We start from the raw sequence: 19971 nt of genomic DNA, 5'->3' as shown, positions 1-19971 counted from the left end.
ACTAGAGAGCTTTTGGGTGTTTTCATAGCAGCAGTATATTTGAGCTCTCAGTTTGTTTCGGTTTCAGGCGGTGCTTCAGTACCTGTACACAGGCAGTCTGGATGAGGGCAGAGGGGATCTGATGCAGGTGGCCACTATCGCAGAGCTGCTCGAGGTGTTTGACCTGCGGATGATGGTGGCCAACGTTCTCAACAGAGAGAGCTTCATGAACCAAGAGATCACCAAGGCTTTCCACGTCCGCAGAGCCAACCGCATCAAGGAGTGTCTCAATAAGGGGACCTTTGCTGGTAAACCACTGTGCCAACCATTCAGTGCCTCGACACTTTCAGTAGCCTTGGTGTCATCGTAGATGTTTTCCATTTATGCATCAGTAGGTGTTTGTCTGTAGGTGTGTGCATGCATGTGTGTGCGTATGTGAGAGTAATTGAGGGTGATGAAAAGCTGATGAGGAGAATGTGCGAGAAAGATTTAGCTAATTTCCAACATTGTCTTTTAGTCTCTGGAAATGTACACTTGGTGTACATTTGATCATATATTTTCCATTGAATATTTGCTATAAAATATGCATTTTTGTTGTTGTTGTGGGCTACCTGTTTTCTGATGTTCTTTTAGAGTCATCAAGTGATTTGATGACTGTCAAGTCAGTGTGCGTGGTTGTCCTGTGTTCGCCCTCGTGTGCTTCCTGTGTCTTGTGTTTGTGATGTTGTCTGTCCCCCAAAGCTGTTATGTATGCATGTTGTCACAGGATTTACAGCCAGTGCCAGACATCTGCCGTCTCTGAGCAAAGCCTATCTCACATTCGCTTCTTTCTATACTCTCTCTGTTGTCTTCATGATCACAACAATGAGAATATTCTTTTAAAATGCTGAAAAGAGATTCTGTTGATAAACAGAGCTTTTGGAACAATTGTATAAATAGATCTGCTGTATCCCAGGTATTATTTAAGGGCTGAATTAAAGATAGATTAAATCCTTTAGCCCATTACATTATCACTCTAACATAGCTGCTGTGTTCCCTTTTGGTACTTTGAGTCCACACAGGCTTTACTCCATGACCTACCACCCAGTGTCCGCTTTTCTTCCCTCACTCTGTGTCAAAACTTGTTCTGTCCTTCTGTCAATTTATCTTTCTGTGTGTCTACCTGTGTCTATGTCTTTGTGTGTGTCTGTCTGTCTGGCCTTCTGCCTACCTGTGTGTGTGTGTGTGTGTGTGTGTGTGTGTGTGTGTCTGGACGTCTGCCTTGTCTGTCTTTCCCCCTCTGTAGCTTGGGCTTCTGTGGCACTCCCCGAGATGAATGCTCTTTTCCCACCCCGGTTTTAGATGTGGTGTTCAGACTGGATGATGGCTGCCTCCCGGCCCATAAGCCCCTGCTCATCTCCAGCTGCAACTGGATGGCCGCCATGTTCCGTGGCTCTTTCATGGAAAGCTACATTGAGGAGGTGAGTTGAGATATACAGGGAAGAGCTTAAGGATGGAGTTACCTTTAAGGTTTGAGCAGGGATTAAGTTTCTGTGTCCTGAATCCTTGGAAGTTAACTCAGGTCAGCCTTTAGGGGCAACCTTATCACGCACCTGTACTCCAAATAACAGTGGCATCTAATAAAAGAAGAGATTAGGCAAAGGTGAATGAGGTTTATTACTTTGGAGATGTGTTACCTTGTTGTACATTGTACATTGTACAACCTGCACGTATGTGTCTTTCTGTGTGCTTCTAGTATGTGAAAGTTTGCAGCTCAGGATGCCTGCTGCCTGTCATCAGATTGACCTAGAAACCGTAGTTTCACCTCCAGTGGTTAAACCTCTGCAGCTACCAGACCCCTGGAGGCCTTGCTGTCATGATGAGCACATATAGATTTTACCTACATTTAAAATCTAAATGTGCAAATACACATACTTTCTTCACACATCATGTGAGGAGAGGGATGTTTCACTAACCTGTCTCGGTACTCAAAGTTAGCCTAGAATAGTTCTTTTTTCTGGGTCAGCATCCTGCAAGTGGCGTGTGTGGTTACTTTAGGTTGCGCTCTCACCTAAGGTTCAACTTCTGGTCGCTTGGTGCTCCTGCGGGGCCAGCGCCTGTGCACCACACCTGACCTACTAAGAGAGGAAGTTCACATCTCCGTCTGTCTTTAAGTAGCTGCTCCCCGGGCTGTGTTGCAGAACCAGATCCCCTGGGGTATGGTTACTTTCAAGGTCAGCAGGGTTAGGTTACGTAGATTCAGGCCCTCAGAAGGATTGGAAGTAATCAGAGATAGACCGACAAGGGATACATATGTTTCATATTCAGTTAAGGTGTAAGTTGTAAGCTATAGTAGGCATGTTAGAAGAAAACTAAACCATTTTATTTTTTAAGTCTACACATGGATGGCCTGAAATTTTATTCCAGAACACACCATGTGAGTGGATGCGAGAAAAAGCCATTGCAGCTATTGTGGCCGGTGGTGAAAGCAGGACATCAGCATCACTGAGGGGGCACAGTGTTTGCTGCTGGTGGGCTGCCGGTGTCTATGGTTACTCTAAACGGTTCATGTTAGTGACTATTGTTGCATTGTTTATGGCATGAAGCTGGCTCAGCATAGACAGCAGGTGCCCCGGAGACAAAGACTCAAAGACGGACCACACAATGAAGCTGTCAGCACTTGTGTTTGTGAGCAAGAGTGTATTCATATTCGCATGTAAATGTGTCTGCAATTTAGCTTGCTTGAAAAGCTTTGCCATCCCTATTAGTGAATGCGATTTTATATGTCAATGAAAACTGCAGCTTGTCTGCTGACTCTGAAAGTTACTTTATCCATGTTGATAATGTACACGTAGGATTTTCAGGATTTCCATGCTATTGGCTGTCTATGTCTCGTATTCACTTTGAGTCACTTATCTTCAAAGATAATTGCTAGTTTGAAAAGCAGTGTCAGAGCATAAATGCTACTAAAACACCGGCATTTTATAGAAGCAGAGCTTTTAGATGACATAACAGTTCTAACACAACAGATGGTCTAGTTATATTCAGTTACTCTAAAAGAAAATTAGTACTGAAGATATTATTAAGAGATGCTGATGTTAGAGATTTACAAAAAGAAGTATAAATCATTAATACTAAAGCGAGTTTTTAAATGGAAACAAATGTAATTTGATTTATAAAGGGCAATAATTTTAGACATTTAAAAAAATGTTAACGAAAATTAAATGAGTCGGTTTTGGACATTTCAGGGCACAACATGTACAGTGGACAAAATGGTTAATGGGTCATATATCAGACTATCTCATCATACTACATTACAACAATTTTCTTAGATTTTTTAGGATTATTATTTAAATCTTCTATATGAAAATAAATAGAACCTGTAACTAAAATTGTGAGAGCAGCATGTGATCAGCCGTTCTATTTCCATGCTCATGTCACACTTCCTTCTCTGTATTTTTAGGCTCATACATTTCAGTGTTCATGCTGTTGTGCAATAACATGGCTATTCTTGTTTTGTGCAGAACAGAAAGGTGACATTTCAAAGCCATATTATTTGTAGATTTATTGGTATTAGCAACATTAAAGACAGTGAATAAAATGAGCAATCATCAGTCATAGTTAAAAAGCTTTTATCCGTGGGGTTATGTGTCAGAAACCATGAGTCGAAGACATGTATTGAGATTTGTGGTCTGTGCAGGCCATTATGCAGACTTACCGCTGAGTCTGTCATGGTACACTCCTGGATTATTTTCGATGTGTGTTTTTGTGTTCACCGTGTGGGTGTGCATCCATTTAACAGGAACTATTGACAGAAGACAAACCTTTTTTCACCTTAGAGGAAGAATGATTTCAAGTTTATCACTCTTTCCCTTAAACATTGCATGCAGAAGATTAAAACCTCAAATGTCATTTACACCCTTGAATAATTGCAGCTCTTTTCCATTTAATCATTCAATTTGATAATTGTTTTCCACTCTGAGCTCAATATTTATAGTTTGCACTAAACTACTAATGGAGCTCTGGGACGGCAGACTGAGGGGGCAAAAGAACACCTGTCAGCACAGCTGATGGGTCTCATCCATAAATGTCCTGTTACTGTCAATGTGTCCACTCATTAATGCTTCCTGGCCTCAGCTGGGGCTTCAAGCTCTAGAGACCACCCTTGTCTAAGTGTTGCGACTTTTTAGTCGTAACGAGAGGTCGCGCCAAGCTGACATTCTCCTAATTGGCTATGGTGGTGGTGGTTGAAGAGCGTCTCAGTGGGTACACTCAGAGAGCTCCCGGAGGGGTCAGGTCATCACTGTTATCATAATTTACCTTCCTTCCGTCCTTCCTGGGCGACGGCTGCGTTACCTGCCGCTGAATTGCTGTTTGTCCGATTATCAGTAATTAGACCATAAAAAGGTCGTGCTCATTGTGCATGTATATTGCATGTACAATGCAACTGCTCAAAGTGGAATTGTAGGTTTCACCGGAAAGAAGCGTGATCAGTGGCTGTAGTGGCTCTGGTCTAATTGATGGTATGGTGACATCTAGAGGTCAATACTGGTGATTGTTTCTTCATTTAATTAGTCTTTTGTCTTTTATTTTTGGACTATTTAAAAATACACAAAATGAGAAAAAATAAAGCATACAGTCTAGGAAGAGGCAAAAAAAAATCCACAAAGGGTTATCTAAAGCCTCTACCCAAAAAAAGGTTAAAATTTCACAAATGAATATGAATCAAATTGATTTACTCTGCTGTGGTGGTTTTGCGCCATTATAAAATATTGCCAGTATGGTTCAAAAGTTGTTTACCCAATATGTTCAACATGTTTGACTGTGCATGGCTAGAGTTGTCCAGTCCTCACTTATAATCACCTATAATCACCTTTTTGACATCTATGAGTATGCCCTATTTTCCTAAATTAACACAATGTGCATGATGCGATGCACTGTTTTGGTAGAACTTTGATAGTCTTGAGTCTTGAGTGTCTCATTTGTGAAAAGGGTCTGATTGCAGGGTTGCCTGTGTGTGCCTTGCAGTCTTTAGCATTAGCCACATTGCTCACATCACTAGCCCCCAGACAGTGCTTTCATCTGAGCCTAGATCAAAGAGAATGTAGCCAGAAGAGCATGTCCTCTGCCCTTTACCTCCGAATACACTGCACAACTTTCACTGATATTATGTCTTTCTCCCATTTCTAGCCGTTACACTTGATATAACATGTGTGAATCTTTAGTATCTAAATTTCATGAAATGAATGCATATATTGTCTCTGCATTGACTTTTAGCCCTTTATTTCTCATGGTTTTTTTTGTTTCCTCTTGATCTGATCATTTTCCAGGTGTCCATTCCTAACACCAGCACAGCCTGTATGCGCGGGGTGTTGGAGTTCCTGTACTGTGGTCTGCTGACGCCTTGTCCTGGTCTGGAGCCCATGGAACTAATTGTTCTCGCCAACCGCCTGTGTTTGCCGCGCCTTGTCGCCCTCACAGGTAAAAACACTCTGCAGTGTGAGAAATGTTATGTTCAATGCAGACAGACTTAACAATTTATGACTGGCAGACAAAAATGTCAGTAGTCATGCAAACAGTAATATTGACACAATTTTGTTTGTTTTGTGCACCTTCAGAGCAGCATGCTGTGGATGAGCTTCTCCAGTTGGCAGTCAAAGGAGGTGACATTGATGGACAAGTGCTGGCTTACCTTGAGCTTGCACAGGTCTGTGCTCGACAAACTGACCTTTAAATAATCAATTCATAATTCATTAATTTCATTCATTCATTCCATTCATTCTTAGTTGTAGTTCAGAAAAAAAAGATGAATAGTAACTTAACATAGATTCATTTGATAGACGATCTTAATCTGACCACGTTTTGTCTCTGATCTCACCTTAAAACTTTCACCTCGCTTCCTTTTTCACAGCTGTAATAACTCATTTCTCCTGTTTTTCCTTTTGCAGTTCCACAATGCCAAGCAGCTATCAGCTTGGTGTCTCCATCACATCTGCACTAATTATAACAGCATCTGCCGCAAGTTTCCCAAAGACATGAAGGCCATGTCTCCAGGTAAAGACACATTTTCTCTCTTAGTCCAGATTATCTGTCTCTCCCAAATCCCTTTCACACATGCAGCCCTCCCCAAGTAAACCTTTAACAAAGGTTGCTATGCAGTGCTAGTTTGGACAAAAATTCACAGTTTTGGGCTAAGCTAAGGAATTACAGCATGCTGTGACTTGCTCATAGCAAGCACTTGGTTGGGAGTGATCTTTTTTTTTGTCCAGAAAAACACTGATGCAAGGAAGCAGGAAGTGAGAAACACATGAACTCCTCATGGGCTGTTTTTGTAATAGAAAGATTAAAAAACCTGTCTTGCATCGGATGCATTCCATGCAAAATTCATCCCCACATTTCATGAACTTGTCTTTATTGCTGTGGGTTGTTTCCTTGTGTCACCTTTTTAATGACATCATTATTTAACCATCTCTCGCTGGTCAACAGTTATTGTCTTTGTTTGTTCCTCTTTTTTAACGTGTATCTGAAATGACACCTGAAATCTTTCACCTCTGACATTTGAAATGTGTCATCTATTTAATTCCCCCTTTTCTGTGTGTATCTTTGTCTCTGTAGAGAACCAGAGGCACTTTGAGAAGCAGCGCTGGCCTCCTGTGTGGTTCTTGAAGGAGGAGGATCGCTATCTGCGATCTCAGAAGGAGCGTGAGCGTGAGGAGGAGATCTTGCGCAAGCAACACACCAAACGGGGCTGGTGTTTCTGGAGACACCCATCTTCCTCTCCGCACATCTCCTAAAGGGTTTCCTCTTCTGACTTCTTCATCCTGATCTGGGTCATCCCACCCAGGATAACTAACCCCCCTGTTACGCGTATAGAGGAGGTTGTCCTTGAACCCTCTATCAGAGGAGAAATGACTCAGTGCGATTACGCCTGAATGGCAGCATGTTTGGGGGAATGTATGTGCCTCTTTATAATTGTGGGTGACTTCATGAGTGCATTTTGGTATGCTCGTGTGAAAAGTGTGGACTTAATTGAAGGGTATGTGCGTGGATGTGTGAGCGTATGTTTGCGGTTGGTTGGCATGATTAAGTGATGCTTCCGAGTTGAGTGCTTCCCAGACGCCCTGATCTATGAGGGCCTGCAGCATTGCAGTGCGGTCCTGTGTCCCCTCCACACGAGCTCTGTCCCTCCACCAGCACTCACAGTGTCCCAGCCTTTGAGTGATTGGACTGGGAGCAAGGGCTCTCTATTTCTCTCAGTCTCCTTCCTTCACATTGACCTTAATGACTATTACACATTGACCACTGCAGCTCCCCTCAAGGAGCTTACCTCTGCCTTCACTTCTACACAGACTGTTAGCTTGCACATACAGACCCGTGCAAAAGATCCACACCTCTAAAACCAGCACTGGATTCCCAGGAACTGACAATTAACAATGTAATTATTATTTTTATATTATTTGACCTTTTTATTTAATTTTATTTTTTTTGCACCTTCTAGGACACTCTTATCAGGGGGAATGGCACACATGACTCCTAGGAAGTGTTGAGGATTTTGCTTGCCATTGCAACGATGGGACTGTTAGTGTAGAGTGCAAGTTTGGCTGTCAGGGCAACTTAAAAACCATTAGCAACTTGGGATGCTCCTGTCAAGAGGCTGTATAAAAACCAATAGCCTCCAGTCTGATGTGGTCCTTGGTGTCCATCCCCCCCCTTCACCTCCCACTCCGTCCTCCTGCACACCACACGTGTGATAAAAAGCAAAACATGAGCTCTCCTTCATGGATTCACCAATCTGCTCTTCAGAGACATTCAAAGTGACCACTCTATAGCAATGAAGGGGGTAAAGAGGGCTAGCCTTACTTCATACCTCTGCCATTGAGAAACTATGGATGCAGTATTAAAAAGAAATGCGCTTGTAACGTCCATGACCACTTGGTTGCATCGAAGCACCTCAGCCAGCCTGCCTTTACACCCCTACACCACAAAGGGGCAGCACTGCTCAGGACCCCGGCACTAACCTTCACACGAACTAACAGGAGTTTTTGTGCCTGTGATTGCTTCACTCTAGTTTCAATTATTAACATCAGTGTAACTTTATTCCTTGAAGAGTGTTAGGAAAAGCTAAAGCACAGTATTATTAGTGCATTTAAAACAAGGACTGTACCTAGGACTATGGATCAGCTGGGAATTCTGAATACCAAAGCTGTGATTCTTTTGATCTCTTTCTTCCTCGTTTTCTTCATTTTTGCATCCCTGCTTCCTGTATCGGAAAGAAGGGAAAGAGGAGAAAGAAAGAAAGTGGTTTGTGGGAGAAGGAGGCAGTTTGATGTAATATTTGAATCCCTCCCCTGTGGTGTTGTTTTTAGTCTGTGGTGTCGGGAGAACTACTGGACATTGCCTTCCATTCCTCTTGCTGGAATTGAAAATGGTGCTTAAGACACAATAAGACAGTGTCCACATGAACACACAGACACACATTGTGATTTTTATGTTTGCAGTTTTAGCGTTTGTCTAGTTGTTTAGTCTTTATCTGCAGAATATTAATGATGGTATTCAACTTAGACACATTTTTTGAACCTTAATTTTCCATATGCTAACAGTCTGTAAGAAGTTGTAATAGGTCACTGATTTTAGAATGTGTAGATTTCTAATTTTACATACAGTGGTCACAACTTTGTAATGTAAGTCAAAAACAGTATGATCTGTTATGCTTCCTTGACACCCAGGAAAATAGTATTGCATAGATTTAATTTGAGTGTTGTCTCAAAGGATTTGATGTATAACTGCGTATGAGGGCAAATCTGATATTCTCGTCAAGGGTGCTAATTTCTTTGGGCTTTAGCACCGAATGTGAAAATGAGACTTTGTGGTGATGAGTTTCTATTAGCACGTTTGTTCTATTTGTGGGTTTGCGCCCCTTAGCTTTACCCAGGCAACTGTAGGAGATAGATGGATTGTGTGAGACATGTGGTGCATTCTGCCGTTCTCCATAGGAGGCGTGTTAAAGTCATTGTCAGCTACCGAAATAGACATCAGATAGGATCTCACGAGACCCAAGTGAGAATTGAGCCGATTCCTCTCTGAGAAGAGTAAAAGTGGAGTAAAAGTGAACTCAGCATTACATGCAACCTACATATTTTGGAATTACTCCATGGATGTTTCAAAGTCATCCCAGTGCGGGGCTTTGGGAATTAAGAAATGAGACCTAAAGAGGAGAAAGTTGGGGGACAGTTTTTGATGGACTTCCATGGCCTCCTTTTTGTTCCCCATTGAAGGGATGGCTGATAAGATTTGTCTTATTGATGGTTGGTGTGACCCATTAAGCCTCTTCTTTTGGTCCATGTGCCTTATAGTTGGACAAAACTAAAAACTAGGGATTTTAGCAAACCTTCAGACATGTTCTACAGTGTTTGACATGATGGATACAGCCAATAATGGCCATGACAGTGTTAGAACTGTAAAATAGATTATGGTGTTGCTTTATGCACTCTCGACCATTTTGAGTCAATCAGGGCCATGCGTGTGGAGAAGTTTTAGGCCTGCTGTTTGTTTTTATGCAAACAGCCTTGAATAAAACCCTTCATAGAGTATAGTGCAGTAGGTTGATCTAATCACATGATCTTGGGTTAGTGTTTTCTAGATTGGATATTATTTGGATATAATAGGACTCACACCATGGTTGGAAATCTCCACTGACCAGGTGACTTAGAAGTAGCGTTAAAAATGACTAAAAGGTTGATTCCTGTACTGCAACTTCAAAACCACTGATTTTTGGAAAGCAAAGCTTTTTAATAAGCACTGGCTGGCCTGTGTGCTGGGAGAGTGCAGACACTTCTGGAATGTGGTTTATTTGCATGGTGGCCTAACTTCGTCATTATAATGACACTTGATGTTGGAATGCACTTTCTTCTTTTTTTGTCTATGTTTTTACCTTTCCGTGCTTAGCATGAATTGTTCCTCTGTGAGATTGTTTTTAAACCTGATGATTGTAGCACATATTTCCACATAAGTCTTTTAAAAATGTCATACAACTTGCTCATTGAGGAGCTGAATAACATGACTTATCCAGCTTGTTTAAGGTCGAGTTGACACTGAACCCCACAGTAGCTCTCTTCTTGCTATAAGGCTTTATGCACAACTCAGTTTTACTAAATAAACTCAGCACAGCTTAAGGTAGCATCACTAATTTTACAACTTTAAACAATATACTGGGACATTTGACAGACATTTACTTGGAAGACTCATGCAGATAACCTGTTGCTGTTGCAGCTGTCCTCCTTTGTGCTGTTACTGTAGTTACTATGAACAATCAAGCTTATTCTTGTGATTTTTAAGATATTGGTTACTGGCCATTAAAACTGAAAATCAAAAAAGGATACATTTCCATTGAAATCAAGTATGGCAATGCACATATTTTAAGAATGTCCTAAATGGCTGATAGCCAAGTATAATGTTTGGGTTCAGCCTGTATGTAATGAGAAACTGGGTAAAGCATGATGCATGTTTTTAGGGTTTGACAGAAGAGTCTGTATATACAGCAGTGTTTCTTAACGATGGGGTCGGTTTCCGACCTGATCTGGGGTCACTTGGTATTGGGTAGTGGGAAATTTCTAAAACTGACATAAAAATGTTTAATAATAAATTAAATACTGTAGGTTTGAAATATGTCATAATTACTATATTTCTTTGTATATTTGAACAAACAACTAGCTCTCTAAATTAAGTAATGGGAATGAATTTTGTGGAAAAAAGAAATGGAGTCATGGGCCAGATAAGGTTGAGAAACCCTGATATACAGAGAGGTAGAGATGGAGATGCAAAATATTAAACTTTAGCTTTATTCAGCCCTCAATATTCGCTCCACACTGACCCCTACAGGCCAAAGTCACATCCTGACGTAGGATGTACAGTAGGGTTGTGTTATTCACCTGGACTGTCTTGTTTCATCGTATCACATCCGTTTTAGTGTGACGCTCTTCTGGTTTATTTTACGGGGCGCTTTTCTTCCTTCTTAGCAGGCCTGACCTTCATTTTTAAATGTGAGGCCTAGCGACTGAGAGAACACCTTGTTTTTAGTCTTTGGTGTCTCCTTTCCTGTGCCTTCAGTGAAATGTCACTCTTCTGGCTCCATACAGGCTGGTGGCACTGCACCTGCAGCCTTGTGGGCTCAAAAAATAAAGTCGATTAAGCCAAGAAATACACACGTGAGCACAGAAATAAAAGTAGGCAGCTTTCTTTCTTGTACAATATCTTAGCATAGTTACTGGGTCATAGTGATAGCTTCCAATGATAACAGATATGGAGCTTTACAAGTTCAGTATGTAAAATATCATCTATGCTACTTAAATTATTTAATGACCAAGAAACCCAGCAAACCAGCAGTTTTTAAACAATGTTTTCGCACTCTTTCAGGTGCCTGCACTTTCTATTATGTAGCCTAATACAGCTGTTTTGATAAGTACACTAAGACTTTATATTTACCACTTTTCTTTATCAAAATTGAAATAACTTATTACTTTTCACTTTCTCTTTCTCTCTAAGCCAAATTCAATAGTGTACCCAATTGCTTCCACTATTTAGCTGCAATGTACTTTTGCAATCATGCATAAAGTCAGTGTATTCTAGGTTGGGGAACAGCATCTGTGGATTACTGGTTGGATTAAAGGCAGATATTAGCTGTGACAACTATATATTATGCTTTAATGAAGATAGTTGTTATCCAAAGTACAGTGCAGTGTTGTAAATTTGAGCCCCAGTTGGTTTTAACCTCTCACCTTATAACTGCTCACCTCGCTGTATTTACTGAGCTGGTGTATACATACTGTATGCACAGAGAGGTCCAGGACAAGAACAGTGTTTATATAGACACACATGGTGTGATTAACCCCTGGTCTATACTGTCATTTTTAAGTGGATCGTATATACTGCACTGTATAGTATTGTCATGCACTTTTGTTTCCATTGACTCGTAGGAGTTTTATTAACATTTACTGCTCGTGTTATCATGTGTATTACAATAAACAGCAAAAGAAAGAGCACACACACTCACAAAACTATTAAGGGCTTTCAAGAAAATAAACAACAATCAGAATGTTTTGCTGCTGTTGCAAAAAATGTTTTGAAACTAAAACTTTGTAATATTTTTGAACCACTGTGATTTGTACAAAATTTAAAAGAAAAAAAAACAAAAGTAGAAAAAAAAGTTTTTTTCTCTTTTTGCCATTTCAGTATTTTGATGTTTGACATGGATTTTATTAAAACTGTTAATCTTTTGAACTCGTCTCACATGTTTGTTTGTGTGTTTTTCTGTGTAATCCACAGACTTTCCTGATTTGAGTATGTTCTTTGTTCCACTTAATGTTCCTCAGTTAATTCAAGATGCAGTTGAATTGCAAAGACATGTTCATCTAGGTTTAAATGTTTAAGGAGAAAATATAAAATACCCCTGACAGTTCTGCATGAAAAAACAGAAGAAAAAAGGAATCGATCAGATTTGAAAAAGGGTGGCATAATGGTGTATTTGTTATGGCTGTTGCCTCACAGCCAGGGAACCCACCTCTCAGCTCAGTTCTTTCTGTGTGGAGGAGGATGTGAATGTGCATGTTCTCCCCATGTCAGTGAGTTTTCTCTGGGTTCTCCGAAAAAATCTCTATATTCCATATGAATGTAAACTGAGACCAGTTACAGTGCATCAATACCCTCCATCCAATAGGTGATCCACTAAATTATAGAAAATGTGGCTTTTAACAAGTCACCATACTAAAGTCTAAAAGAGGGGGAGATTAAACTTGTACTTTGCTTAGTGAACAATAAGTCATAACCAAAAAATACCAAGGCGCACTGCTTTGCAAAAATAGCTTTTTCTGGTCATATATTCCCTTGGATCTAAATAGCACCTGATACTTGCACTAAATGTAAAGTGGCACTCATCTTTTTTATATACTAAAGTCCTAAATGATGAAAGGTGAATAAATGATGAAAGGTGAACAAAAAACAACAACAACAGTCAATTCTACTTTTTTTTTCTTTTGTCTTTCTCAGCCCTTTGTCTCACACAATACACCCAAACATACACTCACTGCAAGTCTGATGCAGCTGTGACACCTAGTGGAAAAAAACAACTCTGCAGTTTGAATGAAAGCCTTTGTGACCTACACGCACAAACAATATCATTATAGTTTTTTGTGAGTAAAATACAAAACAAAACATGTATCAGACAAAACTGAAGATGCAACCCTGGGCCCAGCAGTGCTGTTTTTCTGGCAGGCTCTCGTGTAGTGGGGGATTGTTTCAATGATTCACAAGACCCAGAGTTATGGGGCCCGAGGACATGCCAGGATCATAGATGTTTACTGCTTCAGGGCTACAACTGAGCTGCTGTCAGGAGGCCCCTGCATTGCCTCAAGTTGAGCACTGCACTAAAATACACATGTGCATCATTATCCTTTAATGGTCTGGATTGGAATTCAATTGAAATTGAGATAAACACCTTCAACACCCTTTCAACTTATTCTAAACACAATGAGTCTCTGAATTATCATTAATGCTTTATTTTTTCACTTTCAATATTAAAAGCTGTTTTCAAAATCACCAGCAGTTGTCTTCTTATACACACACACACACACATATATATTCTTTCTACATTTCTTCAAACTTCAAACTGAAAGACAGACTGAATCAGCAGCTCTCGCTCAGTGGCTCCCTGAACACACGCATCATCAAGAACATGCTGAGGCTTTTAATAGAGTAAGTCTGGTAAGGGATCCCAGTAAGCCACAGAAACATGGGGTGGGGTGGGGGTGGTGTTGCCATGGTGATGTTTAGTGATGTGGCTACTGTTGAGAAACTTTAGAAGAGTGACGAGGGAAGGTGGCAGTTGCGGGTAGTTGAATATGTGTGTCCATATGCCATCTTGACGTGTGAGTGCGTGTGTCTTACAATAAGACTCTTCTTGGAAAATACACCAGTAAAGTCATATCATGAAACTCTTAACAACCAAATGACGTACGCCAGTTTTCTTCTCATTCTCTAGTAAATGGAGGAATTTACTAGCATGCATTTTGCAGCAGAGACCTCAGCGTCATCCACGGTCACGAGCATGGGTTTCAACACTGATTACAGACCTTTGCGCTGCGTCAGCTGTTTGATCTGTGGGCTGTGCTCAAGTTTCCCACCAACCTTGCCCCTGCTCTTGCACCACAGCCTCACAGAACACAACGTGAGAATCACAGACACGCGCTGACATCACCACATCTGGCTCTCATTTTTCAGGGTACCCTTGGGAGCAGATAAGGAGATCTGAATTTGAGCGCAAAACACAAAACACTTGTATAGTTGAGAATGGCACAATATGAATGAGTGGGGCTTTCTATAAGTATGTTAGAAGTATGATCGGATACTGTATATGAATCTTTGCTGATGCTTTAGGCCTCAAAGAATATGATGGAGGAGTGGGAAGAATCCTTGAATCTCAGAGAAGGTGTACAACTTGTTTAAACCTGGGACAGCAAGCTTCAGCTTTCAAGGATACAAAAACACTCACACAAGTGGACCAACAAGTAAGTAACAAGTCCATTGCTTGAGGAGTGACAGCACATTTCTCTGCATATTTCACCCTCCTCCGAGTGTGTGTCATTTACATGTTGTTGGTCCAGCCCTCCCCAAGGTCTGCTCCATAAACAAAACTGTCTGCCTCCCCACATGCACACACGCATACACCTCTAAATCAGGGCCTCTCAAAGCAAGGTTTATGAATCCTTTATCATCCTGACACCACAATCTAATTTAAGGCCTGTTTTGTGTGGGAAAACAGACATGGAGCTCCCTTTTTTAACAGAGATTTGTGGCCGCTTTTTTTATTTCTAAATAACCCTACCATTTGTTTATTCTTGTCATATTGTTACCAAAGTGAGGCAACCTTTGAAAACCATGAGGAAGTCAAAAGCGTATGTTTATACCGTTTGAATGCTTAAATGAGAAAAAAAAACCCTGTTTTTCAGTACTTGTGTTTGTATTTACTGAGGTAAGAATGTGGTTTAAAACTGCACACAGCACTTGCATGCACACATATATAGACACACACTTATGCACACACCGTGGCTCAAGGGGAAGATATCTCAAGGCTGTTTTGAAGGCGAATAGCTGAGCAGTGACCTCACCTGGAAGCCCAGTGAGAAGACACCCTGATCCATGGAGAATGTGTCTGGCTCACGCTCTCTCACACGCACAAGCACAAACATACAAAGACAAAGGGTATGCACATGTGTCGACTCCGTGTTTCTCTTTTTCTTTGCAACTAGTGTTTTTTCTTTCTAACTCCGCTTCGTATCTCTAATGTTTCCTTCTGTTATCATGCCTGTCTGGCACCTGAATTGACCTCAATTGTCTCTCAAGGCTATGCAAGGTATTGTTGACCTTCAGCTGCTGGTGAGTTTGTTAGTTCAGCTGTCAGATAAAATGTGTGTACACCACATCGTATCACTAGTGACTAACTTCTGCTCAGTTGTATCATTGCCACTCGGAGCCTCTCCCACATCCACCTCATTATCCATGTCCGGGAAAGCAATAACAGTACTCCTCCACTGATCTCAGACAGGAGGAGGTAAGACCGAGAAGCCAAAGTGTCTTCAATCTAAAGTAAAAACAAAAAAGTAGTGTTTCATTTTATTAGACACCTAAAAAACCACTGTAGTTTTAAAATATTTGTCAGACAAGAGCTTCTTTTATAATAACATTACATTGCAAGCACGGAGCTTCTGTCCCAACGTTGACAGATAAAATCTGCCAAAGAAATGATCATCTTCTGAAGCTCTTATTTTAACCTTTCACCCAGAAAAACAGAAAGGAAAGAAAATTAAAGGACCGGTGTGTATGATTTAGAGGAATCTATCGACAGAAATGCAAAATAATAATATAAGTATGTTATCTTTAGTGTGCAATTACCTGAAAATAAGAATTTGTGTGTTTTTGTTTCCTTAAAATAAGCCATTTATATCTACATCGAACATGGTTCCTCGTTCACAGAGTCCACCAAAAACAGTGGAACCAAACAGATAGATAGATGAACCTATTTGTGTTTTTCTGTCAGCCAGTGTTTTTAAAAAACATTAAACATGAAATTACTTTATTCAGTGTTTTTAACAACTGTAATCACCTGGTCTGCTTGTTTCAGAGAGAAAGTGATCTCTGCAGATAATTAAGCTTCTAGTTAAAAAACAAAAACCTGAACAATGAATGCTGAAGAAATTCTAACCAGGAGCAGTTTCAGCTCATTGCAATCTGCAATCCTCACTGCTGCATGCCATGTTATCCCCCTAACCCTTAAACACTGAACCTTTATGTGTAGCCTTAAAATGATAATATAATAAGCAATAAAACACCGTTGTTTCTCTTTGTGACTGTTGGTTTGCACAAGCTGCAGTGATTGATGGTTTCCATGGGATGAATAAATAGCTGACCTTGCTGCAGCATGTAGAGCAAGGTCTGACTTGTTTGAAATACACAAATGGCACTGAAAAGATTGAACACATTCCAGCGGTTCATACTGTAAAACAGTACATTCACAAGACAATGGGATGATGCCATAGGAAAGGCTATATTTATGACAACTCGAACAGAAGATTACAACCATTGCAGCTGTTCATACACACGCAAATATGACAGCATGTGTTCATACATATGGAGGAAGGGACATCCTGGCCTCGCACAGCATGCAGAGAGGAGCAGTGGAAAATATATTATTGGTGCAGTGTAGGACAACAGCAGGACAAAGCTCAAGCTGTGACCCCTGAACCCAAACACATCTCTGACCTTTTGACCCCACCCATCAGGTTTGAGCACACTAAACCTGCCACACAAGCCTCACCCCTGGAAAAAAGGATTTGGACAAATCCAGGCCTACGAGGAAGCTATTTGTTTAGTGGCAAAAGTTTATTTTGTCAATTCAAAGGGAGATTATGTTTTGTATGTTATGCAATGCCGCCCATCATTAGATGTTGGAACAGTCACAAGAGCTTACTGGAAGTCAATGACGAGACTTGTTCAATGGATTTGGGATTTAAGAGTGCTTTGAGAGACCTTGAGAGGATGTTGTGTGCGACTGGACCACTCAACACTCTGTCACCCACACTCTGTTAGTTTAGACTACGTCAGGGAGGCAGGAAGCTGAACATAAAGCCTGTGACAATTAGAGGAGTTTTAGTAAATCAGACGAAAACCCCGATTAGCACACACATACATACACACACACACACACACACACATCCCCAAATCCCCACTGGACATACAATCATTCCCACATTTAGACCCCATCTCTAACAACAGCTGCCACCACACCCCAGCAAAGGAAATGCCAAAGTCCTCTGAAGTGGAGCATAACAGCACCGCCGTTCACATCCACAGAGAAGCACTGAGAGGCTGGAAGGGCAGGAGAGCCTCTAATAGCAGGAAGTTGTAAGAATAATAGCGGCATGGGGATGTCATGCCCCCTGTCCCTCTGGCATGCAGGTTTTGGCCCAAAGTCTGTGTTTGCTGCATATTTGCTTAAACAAGTAATGCAACATTCTTCACACAATTTACAGTAAAAGCTTACAAGATGTGGGCTTTTAGTGGAGAAATATACTTTTCCAAATAAAAACTGATACAGTGGAGTCTAAAATTTGCAAAGTATCATGCTGGATTTGTTTTCAGTATCTTTAATACTTTTTGGAATTATGGTAAAGTTTTATAAACATCAGAAATGTTTGTTATTTCATAGTGGGTCACTGTGCTCAAATGTTTAAATTATTAAGAAACTGCTTTATATTTGTGGTACAGGCTTATTAATCATTTCCCTGACTCACTGAACAACAGTTGAAACCCAAACAGTGAAAAATGTACCCAAGAAAGAGGACTACAAAGATGGAAATTGAAACTCTTTGTCTTAAAGGGAAGTGTTTCTCTGCACGTGTGATTGTGTCGGGTAACTGTGTCAATCCAGTATTCACCAGAGGATTACACATAAACCACTGTGAACTGTTTCCAGATCGCAGTGAAAAGCATAGCATGTTGTGTTCAAAGTTAGAAAAAAGTGATCTGAAATCAAATTTCATAAGGTCAACCCCCCCTAAGTCTGACACCTCAGAAAATAGAAAACCTGTGACTTTTATCCCCTACATCTGCCCTGGATTATCTAAGAATGGCTGCTAAGTAAATTACAGAGCTCAGGAACGTTCCCATAATCCAACATCTTAACCCCCCCCCCCCCTGCCACTGCCCCACAGTGGAAAACCAGTGCATGAGTGTCTATGTGTGTTTGCATGTCTGGAGTTTGAGTTTGACCAGAGTTCACAGCTTGTGCGCCTGTGCATGTGTGAGCCTGTGCAACAGTGCATGGCAGTGTTTGTGTGTGTGTACAATGGTGTGGTCAGTTTGTGTGTGCATGTGTTACTGTTGAGCAGCTATTGAACAGACCCCCAGCCATTCTTAAACAGAGAAACAGCCCCTTTTTTTTATTTGCAGCCTGTTTCAGACTCAGTTCCCATGAAATTGGCCTTTCGTTGGCTTGTTCATATTGCCTGCACTTTAAATGGCTTCTCTGGAGTCTGCCAAGGGCCAGAGGATGGTGATTCAAAGGCAAAAAGAGACAAAGAGTGAGTGACAGATCCAAAGCTGCCACACTGCCCCTGTAAACCACAACATCCTGGATTTCCCTCAAATTATGTGGAAAAAAAAATGCAAAAAATGATTTCATATGATTGCTCTGTGCTGTTGACCCTCAGCTATCATGCAAATGCTGCTATTATGCAAACAGTAGTGATGGTGGTGTGGATGGTGCTATAACACTCTTTAACACACCAAAGAGTCTGTCAGTCACAATTTAAACGCAGGCAAGTTGCTTTAAGAAGTGAAAATCAGGATAAGGAGGATGCACAAGGCGGTTATGATCTGTAGCTGAGCGCTTACGTCTCCTCCAAAGTGACCCAGCTAGTGAAGTCATTATGCTTTCCACTCTCTCAACGGGAGGTGTGGCTTTATAGTGAAAACTTCTTCTACCCCGCTGCACAAAGACCAGTGTGCAGTTGCAGTCTCCTCCACGCTGTGAGTGCGCAGCGCTTGCACAGATCGCTCCACTTTGGAACTTAAGCCCCCACATTGCATGCCCCAGCATACTCTTACTGCTGTTTTCCTGGCCGTGGACGACCCTCCGTGTTTCGCTGTGGCTGTTTTCCAGCACATATTCCGACCCCGAAAATCGTCGGGACCTGAGACTAGAGAGAAGCTGCGGGAGTGGTCTGGAAACTTTTGCCATCATGAGCTCGCAGACGGTCAACCTTGATACCTACAACCTATCGCTGCTGACGGCTAAAGAGGACATCCTCAACCCCCGTTCCTCCACCAACTGGTAACACAAAATGCTCTTGAACAAACTTGTATCTGCTTGGGAAACCAGAATCTTATAAGTTTGTATTTTAACACATTACATTAATTGCAAACTTTATATTTCTGCGTCATTATGATTAGATAATACGAAGGACAAACAGTAACTTTATGAAACTTTCATGATCTCCATCTTGTTTCACTGTCGTAGCCATTTACGCACAACCAGGTTGGCTATTGCGTAAGAGGAGGCTTGATTTCAATTAATCCAATGAGGGATATGGAGGTGGCCAGCACGCAACCTGGACTATCTTTGCAATTCCAGTAATAACAAATGCACACAGGCTTGTTTTAGTAGCACAGGGGCGCATTGACTTTCTCCATCCTCTAGGAGAGCTGACGTAAAGTGTGGATTGGCGTTCATTACGTACGCCAGGCGGCTGGTGCGGCTCAGAGCGCAGCACCTGGCCGGCGGCCCGCTGCCATCACTCCTGCCTTGCGCTCAGTGACTTTGCTATTCTTCCCCTGGAGCAGCGAAGCTTCATTCTTTGTGCTGAGGATCGTGTTTCTGCTGATGTGCTGATCTCTGACAGGGGTTGTCTTTCAGGGAGAGGCTCTTTAATTTGATAGACAGCATACTGGAACACCATACACACG

The 19971-nt window shown here is 41.3% G+C and overlaps 2 protein-coding genes across 8 annotated transcripts in view; both read left to right on the top strand.

Moving 5' to 3' along the window:
- The window catches only part of rhobtb4 (Rho related BTB domain containing 4), a 45895-nt gene extending 33661 nt beyond the window's left edge, over positions 1 to 12234 (top strand). For all 7 annotated transcript variants that reach the window (XM_088076882.1, XM_042486552.2, XM_042486553.2 and 4 more), the window contains 6 exons: positions 68 to 287; positions 1321 to 1439; positions 5289 to 5439; positions 5577 to 5665; positions 5907 to 6012; positions 6574 to 12234. In XM_088076882.1, the coding sequence (XP_087933008.1) occupies positions 68 to 287; positions 1321 to 1439; positions 5289 to 5439; positions 5577 to 5665; positions 5907 to 6012; positions 6574 to 6752 (864 nt within the window). In that variant the 3' untranslated portion in view covers positions 6753 to 12234. The remainder of the gene's footprint in view (positions 1 to 67; positions 288 to 1320; positions 1440 to 5288; positions 5440 to 5576; positions 5666 to 5906; positions 6013 to 6573) is intronic.
- A 6756-nt stretch (positions 12235 to 18990) lies between these two features.
- LOC121944494 (uncharacterized) overlaps positions 18991 to 19971 on the top strand; it is a 38368-nt gene continuing 37387 nt past the window's right edge. The window contains exon 1 of the mRNA XM_042488301.2: positions 18991 to 19339. Within this exon, the coding sequence (XP_042344235.2) occupies positions 19248 to 19339 (92 nt within the window). The 5' untranslated portion in view covers positions 18991 to 19247. The remainder of the gene's footprint in view (positions 19340 to 19971) is intronic.

The sequence above is a fragment of the Plectropomus leopardus genome, chromosome 4 (genome assembly GCF_026936395.1).
Source record: "Plectropomus leopardus strain MGB_pleo_1.0 chromosome 4, ASM2693639v1, whole genome shotgun sequence".
Taxonomy (NCBI): domain Eukaryota; kingdom Metazoa; phylum Chordata; class Actinopteri; order Perciformes; family Serranidae; genus Plectropomus; species Plectropomus leopardus.
This window is presented reverse-complemented; position numbering and strand designations above follow the sequence as displayed.